Below are 13553 nucleotides of genomic sequence, written 5' to 3'. Positions count from 1 at the left end.
CAGTGGCAAGGAAAAACTCCCTCAGAGCTGGAGGAAGAAACCTTGGGAGGAACCAAGACTCACAAGGGGGACCCATCCTCCTCTGGTCAAAACTATTTAAACATTAATAATAACAATTACCAAACCAGATACAACAGAAAGTTAATAGTGGTGATATTAATAGTGGCAGACAGCTACGAGTCCATCTAGGTTTCAACACGGCCACCAAACAGGCAGCAGCGGCAGGCGGGAGAGCCGCCGGTCCGCCATGGGTGGTGGCGAGTGGGGGGAGCCGCTGGCCGGACTGGCAGGTGGCAGCTGGTTTGACGCAGATAGAGGGGACCTCAGCGGGCAATCTTCCAGCAGGTCGGGCTGGGTGGCCATTTACTTGGAGAAAGTAAAAAGAGAAAGAGAAAGTTAGTGAGAAAGTTAGTTTCCTCTGAGAGGAATTTTATGGAGGGCGGAGAATGTTGAGCATCCGCATCAGAGTGTGTCTGACGACTCTGGCAGGTCTGATTATAACAGCCTAATTAAAAGAAGAGAGCCAGAAGGTAACACGGACACGGGAGCACCCTGAAAACACCAGCATCTATCTGCTCCACCGTCAACAAACCTGAGTGATCGCGTGTAAGCAGCGAGACGACAGCTCCAGCATCTCAGTGTACTACAATTCCCTGGGTCCGTGAATTCCCTGGGAAACAAAAACAACACAGTACAGATCATTAGATTCTATTAGTGCAAACATGGAATAAGAGACACTGTAAACAGACAGGGCAGTGCAATGCTGACACAGCTCTCAATACTGAATGTCTGTGGTGAAAATAAGGTGCATACAGGATTTGTTTGCGTTCAGCAAAAAGAGTGTTAGTGAGGTCAGAAAATTAATGATCAGCACCCAACCTCATCCCAAAAGTGTTCCTTTATACCCCTCTAGCCCACACGTATTAGGCATGGTGCCAATATGTTCATGTTAGTCTGCTCCATTGAGTCCTATTCTATTGGCAGAAGAACTCAGAGACTAGAAAAGCTGTGTGTGTGTGTGTGTGTGCATTTGCTGAATCAGCAATGTGTTACTTTAATGCATTCATTAAAATGGGTGTCAAACACATTTGGACATATTTGGACATGTAGTGTATGTGTAGGTTACTTGTGTCAAGAAAATTAACACTTTTGTGAAAATCAGTCTAAAAATTATTTAGATCAAATCAAAGTGTAGTTGGTTGTGTCCTGCTTTCCCCTTGTATATACTAAATAAAATACTAAAGAGGCCTCGTATTAGTCTGTGCTGATGTTACATGAACAATCTGTACAGGTAAATGTGGCACAGTCTGATGTTCCTCATTAGTTTTAGGGATGTTTTAGTACTATATTTGATAGCTAAAAAAGCATATAAATGATTCCCTTAAAATTACAGTGATCAAGTGATTTCAGTATTTTTAATCCTGCTTGGTGTGTTATATTTGTGGTGTCCAGGACTGAAATGTAAATTTATGAAGTTTGTTGGCTAATTGTAATTTTTAAATGCATTAAAATTAATGTTGTATATTATCATAAACTTTATACTAAAAGTAAATCCAATGAAATGGGACTAATTATGCTCAGTGTTATGAAACTTAGTTGGACAGTGGTCTGCTGGATGAGGGAAGCATATTGTTTATCACAAATACCAACATTTATCATGATAACAGTAAAATATCTTCATATACTCCACCTTTACACTCACGCATGCACATTTGTAGCACTTCCACATTGTTTTATTGTAATTTCTGTGCATTTGTGTTGAAGATGCTTTAAAAAATGTTTAATGTTTAATAATTTAATGTTTGATTTTTTCCGTTTGATTTAGATTTTTTTATTTACTATTTTATCGTACAAACATCCACTATCAAGTAGCCTTTTTTACCCTCCGATGTGTGAAGTGGACACTGTTATAAAATTATGATTTTATAAATTAGACGATTTGGTTCCCTTTTGAGTCTTGGTTTCTTCCTCCTGCTCTTGAGTCCCTAATACCCCATCACATGCTGATTAAGAGCCATTGAATGCCATAAGGCAATTGGTGAGTGTCAGAGGCTGAAATTTGCTCTTGGTTCCTCTTCTCTTTTGACAGTTTGTTGTAAAAATGCTATATAAGTAGTACATACATACATACAGCTACTGTCTACAGACACAGAACATGTCCATTCACAATAGTGACTTTTTAGCTGAAGGTAAAAAGTTTTTTAATGTTTAATGCAGCTATATGTAAATAAATTGCCATGTGAATCTGCATTCTGTGTTTTTGAGTATATCGTTTGGATAGAGTGAAATACTGTCACTGTGTAGAGAGCAATTACACCCAACAAATGTGTTTAACTAAAAAGAAACGGGAAATGGGAAAGTGGAGTCTTTTTTTGAGCGTTACAAAAATAAACAGTGGCGTTCTTTAAGCAACAGATGAAACACTGGCTATAAACGTACAGCTGGTTAGCTGTATATATGGCTACTGGTGTCCAGTAGCCATATATATCATCCATTCAGTAAGGTATTCAGTAATGTGTTTAGGTTTTAGTATAGATTGTATTTACAAAACGACAGTGAGTATAGCACTTGAAATAAACTGAGATTAGTAACTAGCTCTGTTTTTTTTTTTTTAAATAACTGAGTCCAACTGAGGCATTAGCAAGCTAACCGATTGCTATACAAGTAATACAACTGTACTGTACTACACTGTAACACAGGTACACACATAATCAATAGCAGTGATAGTCTTAGTATGTAATCATAAAAAAAATATTTAACTGACCTGTAAAAAATTATTACCTATAAAATATATTATCCCCTCATCATTTAGGACTATGACTGCTTATACCTAAACCCCTTAACGCCACAGGGCTTATTACACACTAAGGTGTATTATTCAGTATCCACAGAGACTACAAATTGTTATGCCCTGCTGCTTTAAGATGAGGATTTTTCATTACAAAGATGTAATTCAAACTAATGCAGAGGTTTAAAAAGTACACTGGCATTAAATGGACAGATATAGTAGAAATTGAGTGGCTATTCCAAGCTCTTGTGAATTCAGTGAATGCTCCATGTGGCTCTGGCAGCAGCAGCAGTCTTTTCTCTCCTCGCTGTGAATGTGTAGGGTCCATGTCTGCTGTGTTTAGTCAGCAGGATTGTGGTTACCGTGGCAGCAGAAAGGTGGTGACACAAGGCTCCCTGTGGGAGAACAACAGCAGATTACCTAAGAGAAGTTTTCAATCCATCTTTTCATTTAAAACCTTTCTCCACGTATTCCTGCGCTTTTTATGATTTTCTTCCTCTAAATATTTCCTTAATTTTCTCCTTGTCTCTTCATTCTGTCTCTCTCCTCCCTCATTCCTCATATTGTCTTAATTCTCTCGTACCCATATCCCTATTATGTGTGTAGTTGTGTGTGTCTTCTGTTAACCCCCCCCCCCCCCCTCCTTGCTGCATTGACTAAAATTGGATGCTCTCTCTCTCTCTTATTGTTTAACAAATGGCTTCTCTAATTGTAAGTCAATTTCCCTCGGCTGTTTAATATTATGCTCTTGCACGTAATACGAGCCCAATATCATAAATCCCGGCTTATGTGGGGCTAATGCTATTTACATCTCGACTGCCGTCTTTCCGCTGGCTTGGCAGAGACGCGGATGCGTGGTAGCATTAGCATTTTGGTTCGAGCTGTGACAAAAAGCATGCATCTCCATCAACTACAGAATGGAGGAGAGGGCGGAAGCAGAACGAAAAGAGGAGAGAGCAGAGGGAAAAATGCATTCCTCCCAAGACCACTGTCTTTCTCTTAGATGAAAGACTGGCTAGATTCGTGTTGTTTTATTTTAGCTGTATTGACTGCTAGTAGAGTGATTGTTGACATTTTTGTGTGCGATTTTTAATGTTTGTCTTGTTAGTGAAAGAGGAGAAGAAGGAAGATAAGAGAGACAGAAGAGGGTTTGATTGACAGGTTAAAATTTCTCCCTGGGTTTGGACCTGGCCTTCTGTATGACACACGTGACAGTCAATGTACAATGGTCAATGTTCTAGCTGTATTCCATCCATTACATACACACACACACACACACACACACACACACACACAAACGAGAACCACACTCCAGTCTGGCCCCTTGCTTCAGCTGTAGATGTTGTCACCTGCTATCCTTACCACAGCTCATGCCCTGCAGAAACACTGCCGTCACACAGCTGGGCACATCTCACATCTCTATGCCTCCCCACACACACACACATACAAGCCACACACACCGTTTTAGCTGTTCCAGACCACTGACCCATCTCCAGCTCTCCACCCCCTCTAGGCCACCCTTATCCTCACTCCCTTCTCTCTTTCACCTAACTCACCCAACTCCCCACAAGACCCTGAAGAAGCTAATTAACCACCCTGTATGCCTCTCTATCTCTCCCGCTCTCCCTCAATCCGTCCACCCCCCCCCCAACCCCCCACGGCTCACTTGGAGATGAAGATCCCCAATCAGTCTAATCAGAGCCCTACTTAGCATTCTGTTCCCGCACTGACGGCCCCAGTATCGCCGGACTTAACGTCGCAACGCAACAGCCCTAATTGCTCCTCTGCCACCCTGCTTCACTGCATTGGTTTTTGTAAGCAGACCGACAGCAGGCACACAAATTAGGAAGCAGACCAAAGGCAAATAAGAGGAGGATTCATCAGGATGAAGACAAAAGATCTGTACTTTGCGTTGAAGCCCTAAGTCTGAAGTGAGTTTTGCTGGGGCTGTATGAAATCGGTCTTAGTATTTTAGTTATTTTCTGATTTTCTGTGTGAAAATAGTAGAATAACGAATTAACATTCAGTTACAATAAGGAAAGTTCGGTCATTTAATGTAGTCTAGTAGCAGGCTGAAGATTCTCCTTTAAGGGATGTTTAAATAGTAATTGTGTAATATATTGAAAGGGTGAAAACCAGCATGAAGTCACAGAAGCACAAAGTGACAAATGAACATGTTTACAACCTGCTTCGAACATGTATGAAGTAAATGACCTGAAGCACGCCCTACCTAATAGAGGTGTAACAAAGCATCAAAAATGTGATATGGCAACCATGTCAATTATAAATTTACTTGCATTGCTTGAATGGTAGTTTGTAAACAACCTGCAAGAATGAGCAGCCCACTCCAATAAGTTTGTGTGTCACATTTCTCCCAACTTTAAGCTTTGTTCGAAATATCCTGAGAATATTTTCATGCTTCTTTCACTTTTGCTAATGGTTCCATAGAGCGTGCCCTTTTGTAGTGGCTCATTGCGCAAATGACACTTCTTGACTGTTGGGGGAGCCCAGGAGGAAGAAATATCAATCAAGGAATGAGATTCACTCAATCCAAAAAACAGCTTATCATCTATAGTAAAGACAAAAAAGCTACAGTGATGTTTATCATGTTCTTATTTTAATGTTTTCTGGATGGGAGATATATATCTAAACATATTTTGAGATTTTGCAAGAATCAAAGTCGAATTCCTTGCTCAAAATCCACATAACCATGTGTGTAAAATTGTGTTTTTATGTATATATTCTGTAATTCCGTTTCTGTTTTCCTTCTCACAGATGTGATTGAGCCCTATTAATGAAATGTCATACATAGTAAACCTGTAAGTGCAGTACAGTGCCCTAGCAAGGGCTCAGACTAGTAACCAGATTGAGCAGTGAATTTTACATTGCAGATAAAATCCAATTTGTCACCATGGTTTCTGCATAATCAGTTGACGTTTTCAGTATTTTAAATTTGATTTTGACTGACGTTAATTGACTTCTGTCGTTTTGTTGTAGTACAGCTCTAAACTGTCTAGGCCTTATTATGATGGTCCTGTTATTCTAAAACAATCCCAAGATGCCTAACCGAGCCAAAGCCTTGGGGGAGGAGCGGATGAAGGTTCAAAAAGCTGAAAACAAGCCAAAATGAAATCCAATTGTGAGGCAGACTGACCCTGCTTGCTTATTAAACAAGTCAGTGGCATGGTGTTAGCTCGGTCTGCTGCGCGCATCTTCACTGACTGTTTTCCATTCTTTAATTTTATTTACTCCTATTTAGCAATATAATCCACTTCATTCCTAACATTACATGCAGCGTTATCACTTGTTAACATGTACCTAAGGGCACAGGTGTTTCACTCAGTCCTTTACAAGCTGACCATGTGTGTAACCTTGTCACTGCTGTGTGAACCTGGTGGTGTTATGTAGCAGACTAATCCTGTTGTTGAAGCCGGCTGGCCCAAACCTGACTGCAGTGACGAGCCCCCCAGGATGGGGATTACTGTAACAGCACACGTTAACATGGGTGTGGGAAAAGTGCCAATTGGACTGGAGTGCATATAGAGGAGAAGAAACTTGTATTTGTGTGCGTGTTATTGGTTTCACTGAACCTCAGACTATAGGGGAAATCACACAAAGCTAGCGACAGAAGCTGTAAAACAAGGCACTCCTATTAAATTCCAGCTAATGTCCTTGTACATCTCTGCCTCTCACTTTTCCTCTCCCTTCCCCCTTCCCTCTTGACACACAGCCTGTTTACAGGGGATTAGCTGAACCTCCAGGGACAAAATTATGCAAACAAGCAATCCATCTTCTACTTGCTCTGTAAACAGCATTGCCCGAACTTTACACTCCTTGCTGCTATAAAACACCACTCTAGACATTTACACTATAGCATTATATACACTTTGACATTGCAGTTCCTTTCTTGCCTGGCTTGTCTCAAGTATCAGGGCTAACTATAGGAAACAATATCTGTAAATGATAAAATGTCGTTATCTTCGAATGAATCAAAACAGTCGTCTCAAAACGGTCCTTAAGGCCTCCCCACACAGCCCACATTTTTGCTCCATCTCTGGCATTATGTTGCCTACAGAAGCAGTATAAAAACCACTGCTTTAAACTATTTGTCTTGTTCATCTGGTCCAGGTGAAAATTTGAAAAAGTGTTTTTTTGGTGTTACAGTAGTACCACTGTGTATGGGGAAACAAATCTCTTCTGGATAGAAAAAAGAGCATTTTGTGGCTGGACCTGGTGTGAAAATTGTTTGTTGTTTAGAGGAAAAACACATAATTAATAAACCTCTTCACATAGTTAATATACCTGTTCATTAACCGTTTATATATCTTCATTATCCAGTCATAATGTTATTTGTGCTTTATCCTTTATCCCTCTATTCTTCAGTTAACTACTGTTACTCTTGATTTGACTGTTGAATTTCAACCCTAGCTAAACAGATGAGGAATAGCCTAGTCACAGTTAGCAAGACATAATGTGTAGCCTATTATACCATGCTATTATTAGTTGCATAATAATTTGAATAGTTAGCAATTTGAACTAAACTACCATCAAGTTGCAATTTGATCGCTGATATAGCCAGTTGTAAAATATTGGAAATTGGAAATGGCATGTTTTTAGAACAAAATTGGTATTAAAAAAGAAGCTATTGGTCTATTCAGCAGCCTGGTGGCCTTGGGAAAGAAGATATTTTGTGACCAATTTCTTTTGATGTTTTTTTTTTAAAGCCAGGCATGTCAAGCATGCTTAGCACCATGTTATTTCTTCTATTGCCGAGTAGTTAAGTATATGATTCTGTGCATGTTTAAGGGTGTTTAGAGTAAATGTTTAAATGTTAAATGTAAATCTAAATGCTTATATTGTATGATTCACTTTCACTAAATACTAATTGCTAATATTGCCTATTTAAATAATAAATTCAATTTATTAGCAATAACAAAGAAAAAATAATCCACATCCTACAGATGTACATTCATCTTTACTTTATTAGAACTTTATTATTTATTAGTTTTCTGTTTTGAAGTCTTATATTCAAATAAAGACAAGAATTTATTTCAACAATACAGCAAGTCAAACTGGAAACTGTAGTGTTATATGAACAATATAGATAACAGTTGTTTGTACTTTGTGTGCTGACATCCTTTTAAAAATGTAGATATGTTTGCACATTTAATTATATATTTAGTTGGTACTGGATGTGTAGTTTAGAAAAAAGTACTAGCATTAGGAAGTTTTTGTTCTCAATAAAATTAGCAACTTAGTAAGGTTGAAAATTCACTTGCACTAATACGTGTGTGTGTGTGTGTGTGTGTGTGTGTATGTGTGTTTCAGATATATCGGCGCTGTTGGCTGGTGTTTAAGAAGTCTTCCAGCAAAGGTCCTCGCCGCTTGGAGAAATACCCTGATGAGAAGTCTGCATATATTAGAGCCTGTCCTAAGGTACAAAGTGCTAACAATCTTCAGTACCTGTCAACTTTTGAAAACACCTGAAACTGAGATTTTCATGCATTCCAACCTGTATAAACTTCTCTATACTTATTATTTGCTATGTGTGCGTGTTCAGACATATACACTGTATGGGCTGGTATTATTAACGATGAGCTGGTTGGTCCTTTCCAGGTTGAAGATGGGCTCAAAATCCTACTGCCAGTTTTTAGAAGACACTTTTTTAATTGAGATTTATTAGCATTTTTGAATTAACCGTTTTTAACTGTAGTTAAAAAAAAAAGCCTCAAAAATAGGACTTGCCTAATAATTGTGCACAAAGTTTAGATAGCTAATCAAAATGCAACTGACAAAAAACAGTTGTGACCAAATTCTGGTGTTGTTTCACTGTACTGTATATGCAGACATTCACATATAAGGAACTCCTGGTCTAAGCTGGATTTCTCTGGATCACAGAAATAAATGGTATTTTCCAAAAAATGTTGCTTTCGCCCTGTGATAAACGAAAGTGTTCCAAACCAATACATTTTGACCTCCGAATGTCACTGGATCCTCTCAGTTACCGCATGGAAAAAAACATTAACAAACTAGTTGCTCCTCATTTGAACTGTAAATACGAGGGGGAATCACAGTGTATTTCTGTAAACTGAAAAAATGTTCATGGCTCCTGAATGAATTTAAAAGAGCAGTCGAGAAATCTCTGAATCAGTTCTGTAGATGCATCAGTGTGAGTGTGTGTGCCCACATGCATGTGTCTGCTTTCTGAACCTCTCCTCCAGCTCTGAGGCTCCCTGTTTGGGGTAATCAATACTCCAAGCAGGAGACCATCCTTGCCTTTACACACACAACCACCCACAGTTGGACAGTCTGTCAGAGATCAATTTATATGGTTGGAGAAAGTAGTAGCCCGCCAATCACTCTCCTAACTCACTTACTCTCTGTCTTTTCTTCAGCTTTTCTTTGATTGCTCAACTACCGCCTTCTTTTTACAATGAGACAACGGGCCAGATTCATAAAACTCAGCAGTAATGGCGTTACGCCACACTAAGCATGTTGCACGTAACAGTGGCGCTTTTCAACATGCTGCTTTTCCTCTACTGCTGCAGTATTTTCACACATATGATTGTGACCTCAGTAAAACCATCAAAATTTAAATGTTTAAATTCATTCTTTGCAATGTTGTGATGTTCAATTATAACAGATCACAATTAGTAATCTTTTAAAAACAGTCAGGTTCATACGTATTTGAACAGTGACTCCATTTTTGTAATGTCTCTATACACCACATCCATGTTTTTTTTTTTAAATATGGCAGCCAAGATGTTGAAGTGTGACTTTCAATTTTAATTCAGTGGGTTTAACAAATATTTGAAAATAACTGTTTATAAATTAAAGCCATTTTTAAATAGTCTATCCATTTTCACAGGCTCAAAAGTATTGGTCAGACTAAGATAATTATTCATGTAAGAATTATTTTTAAATATTTGGATGCAGAAACTTCTGTTTCTGTAAAAGTCTGTTTCTTTTAGATGCATTTTTTATGTATTAAATTGTTGATTTGGCCACTACCAAATGAAAATTTAACACTTGAAATCAACTCCTTTTATGTCCTTAATTTGTCCACAATAATGTTGCCTGTATGTGTATGTATTTATTACTTGAAAACAAAAAATCAGATGTTTGGCTTTTGGGTGAAATTTATGGAAAATGTAAAAAGGTTACGCTACTGCGATAATATATCAAATAATTTAAGTAGAACATGCAGTGGTGATTGCTTTAACTTTTATCATGTGCCCTTGAGCATCAATTACAGCTTGACAATGACATCTCAAGTCGACTTGCTGTCGCACAGTGTGTGACCAGACTGGTGACCAGCATAAGAAGAAGGTGTCTGGCTGTTGTGGCTGTGTATGGTTCTTTACATTTATGGCATTTAGCTGCAGCTTTATCCAGAGTGACTTAATACAAGGTAACTTGTATTACAGAGGTGGGCCAATGCAGTGTTAGGAGTCTTATTGGTGTAGCACAGTCACCCAGACTGGGAATCAAACCCGGTCTCCCACAGGGTGTAATAGCTCACTGGCAGGTAGTGGTGTTATCTGTTGCGCCACAACAACCACACACCACACAAGGCTCCTGTTTGTTAAATGAATAAATAGTTCAGTTGCCATCATGTTTTGTTTCTTCAAACTTCAATCATCCAGTCTAACAAACACCAAACGAGTCAATGGCAGAATAAGCTGTTTGGCATTGGCAGAGAGGATTTGGCAAATTTTGAGCACAATCCACATATTCAACTCTACTGCTCATACCACAAATGCATGTTCCTTACAAATGTGGCACCATTTAAAAGGGAAATTAACAGGCTTTCCAACACCATACGACTGACAAATTTCCTTACTTTTTGTGCTAAGTTGTATGATGTGTAGTGTATAAATGTGTGTATGTGTATAGTATAGTTAAGGTGTAAATACTTAGAATTTCTTCTTTCTTTTTTTGTACTAATGTGAGAGACGAAGCTCTCTGCATCTAAGTCTTTCACTCACTTTTACACCTGTGTAATGTGACGTGACAATAAACTTAATGTGATTTGATTTGATTTTCAGCATCTTTCCAGTGGCATATGTAAAAGTGTAGTAGTGGTTACATATCACAACCAGCCATACATACTCATAATCCTTTATAAATTAGATGTAATAACATGACACTGCTTTCCCTTTAGTGTTGTTCACTTATTTAAATTAATCACAGTTGTCTCCCTTGTTTCTTTTGTCATATCCAATTACCACCTAGTACCTAGGACTCTCCCTATGACAAAATGCTACCAGTGGGGCCACTTGTGCTCTTTGGGACTCTTTGGGCCACAGATGGCTGTGGAATCAGGGATTGAATTGACAGTTTCCCTAATAATAGGGCTAATTTTTCAGACAGCTGCACCACTTAGAAGCCCTGCTGTTTCCTTTTAACATCATGGAAAACTTTATGAATCTGACCTGTTGTCTCTTAATTTTTTATGATAAGCTTCACACACATAAAACTCATAAGTCATAGCTCTACAGACAAGCTTTGTTTTTTCATGAAATCAGTATAACTAAGCATAACATTTCTGCCCTGAATGTCTGCAGGTGACAGAAATCAGTAATGTGAAAAATGTGACGCGACTACCCCGCGACACAAAACGACAAGCTGTAGCCATTGTCTTCACTGATGACACCTCCCGCACTTTCACCTGTGAATCAGGTAATGCTTAATTTAATTTTACTAAAAGTAAACAAACCGCTTGTGTATCATGACCCCTAATATTTTTGGATGGAGAGTTGTTTGTGTGTTTATTTACATCATTAGTATGTGGGTAGTTTTCATTTAGAACTGAACATAAGACTACACAGTTACTTTACTGCCTTTCATGCCTTCATATTTACACTGTAATAATACCCAGTACACTATACTGTAGCCAGCAGTGAATACATTGCACAGTACAATTATCTCATCTAAATCTGTATGTATGTGTTCTGTCCACTAGAGCTGGAAGCAGAGGAGTGGTTTAAAACTCTGTCAATCGAGTGCCTGGGCACCCGGCTGAATGACATCAGTCTGGGGGAACCCGATCTTCTGGCAGCCGGAGTTCAGTGTGAGCACACAGGTAGGTTAAGCTTTTTTAGCTTTAACATAATCTGTACTAACCATAACACAGAATCTCATATGTTCTGCAAAGTAATATGAATATATAGTAACATTAATGGTTTTATGGCCATATATAAGTACTGTGTATACACTGTATATGCTGTATATGCCAGACATTTTCCAGTACAGTTAATATTCAGTCAGTCAGGACAGGCATTTAAAACCTTACTGTCTCTGTGATGTTGGCTGTACTCTCATGCCTGACCCGCTGTTGGTGCTTCCAGAGCGGTTTAACGTGTTCCTGCTGCCCTGTCCCAATCTGGACATCTACGGCGAGTGCATGATGCAGATCACCCATGAGAACATCTATCTGTGGGACATCCACAACCCCCGCACCAAGCTAGTCACTTGGCCCCTCTGTTCACTGCGCCGCTACGGCCGTGACGCCACCCGTTTTACTTTTGAGGCTGGAAGGTATGAAAACACATATAAGAGTGTGGCAGAGGGTGTTCTGGAGTTTTGTTTGTCTACAGTGCTCAGTGGGAGTAGTGTGTTTGATACTGACAAAAAACAGACAGCTTCAGCTATCATGTAAAGAACCACAGTCAGATTAAAATTATGTCAGAAAATTAAAAAACACAAAAATGGAGCTGTGTGACAGTGATTATATGTAGCAGAACTACTACTCATAGCCTGGATCTACTGCAGTGCGTCCCTCAATTAAGAGGGAACCTGACAGACTACCCAGCACATTTAAGCATTTATTAACAGAATGTACAATTTATCATCAAAACAAACACTGACTTAGCAAAGCACCAACAATAAAGGACATCTTCATTATCCTTAGTTCCTATCAATTACAGGACAAAAAGCACGCATCTGACCCCACAATGACAGTGTCCAACAACACTGCTCCTGCATGAAAAATGACCTATGAGCTGTCCGTGCTAAACTAACTATTGCAGTATGAGTCAAGGTCCATTTAATAAGCACTATTAACCATAAAATGAAAGCATTGATTGTTATGAAATCAGAAGTTATTGTTAGCTGTATATATACACATAAAATTAATAGTAGTAGTATTTGAAAGTGATGCATCATGTTCATTGTATCTGGTTATGTAGCATAGCGTTAATGCATGATCCGGACCAGCACCCCTCTAGAAGGAGACAGACACATGCAGAGGTGAGCTCTGTTGAACTGAAGACCTCATAAAGAGATTGATTGAATAGATTAGAGGAAATTCAGTGGTGGATGAGGCATTCTTATCTCCCCCCGGCGCTTTGATCAAATAATAAAGAAAGATTTGCAACGCCTGCAGGGTGCCCCTGAAAGGACAAAGATAAGAATGAAGGATGATAATGCAAGACTACAGTGCCCCCTATTGGTGATGAGGCTATTACATGTGTATGTGTCAGCAACTTTTAGTGGAAAATGATTTAGAAACCTTATTGTAATGTAATTTAAACAAACAGAAAAATACAGTACATTTCCAGCACAAACCCTAACAGTGAAAAAATATACTGTCTGGTAATCTTTCAAAAACTAGGGTCTTCAAATGATCCAAAAGATATGCTTAAAAGATGATAATACCGAAAAGATCAATGAAGGACAAACACAATGATCATTAAATGCCTTTATTGTCTTTCTACAACTATGTTAGTGTTAGTAATACTAACAAATAATAATTTGCTTATAA

At 38.7% G+C, this 13553-nt stretch overlaps 1 protein-coding gene across 3 annotated transcripts in view; it reads left to right on the top strand.

The window, feature by feature from the left end:
* dok4 (docking protein 4) overlaps positions 1-13553 on the top strand; it is a 49860-nt gene that overhangs the window by 35435 nt on the left and 872 nt on the right. For all 3 annotated transcript variants that reach the window (XM_072660794.1, XM_072660795.1, XM_072660796.1), the window contains exons 3-6: positions 8117-8224; positions 11356-11470; positions 11754-11873; positions 12139-12328. In XM_072660794.1, the coding sequence (XP_072516895.1) occupies positions 8117-8224; positions 11356-11470; positions 11754-11873; positions 12139-12328 (533 nt within the window). The remainder of the gene's footprint in view (positions 1-8116; positions 8225-11355; positions 11471-11753; positions 11874-12138; positions 12329-13553) is intronic.

This window comes from Salminus brasiliensis, chromosome 17, assembly GCF_030463535.1.
Source record: "Salminus brasiliensis chromosome 17, fSalBra1.hap2, whole genome shotgun sequence".
NCBI lineage: Eukaryota > Metazoa > Chordata > Actinopteri > Characiformes > Bryconidae > Salminus > Salminus brasiliensis.
Note: the sequence above shows the minus strand (reverse complement) of the source record. Positions and strands in the feature narration are given on the sequence as shown.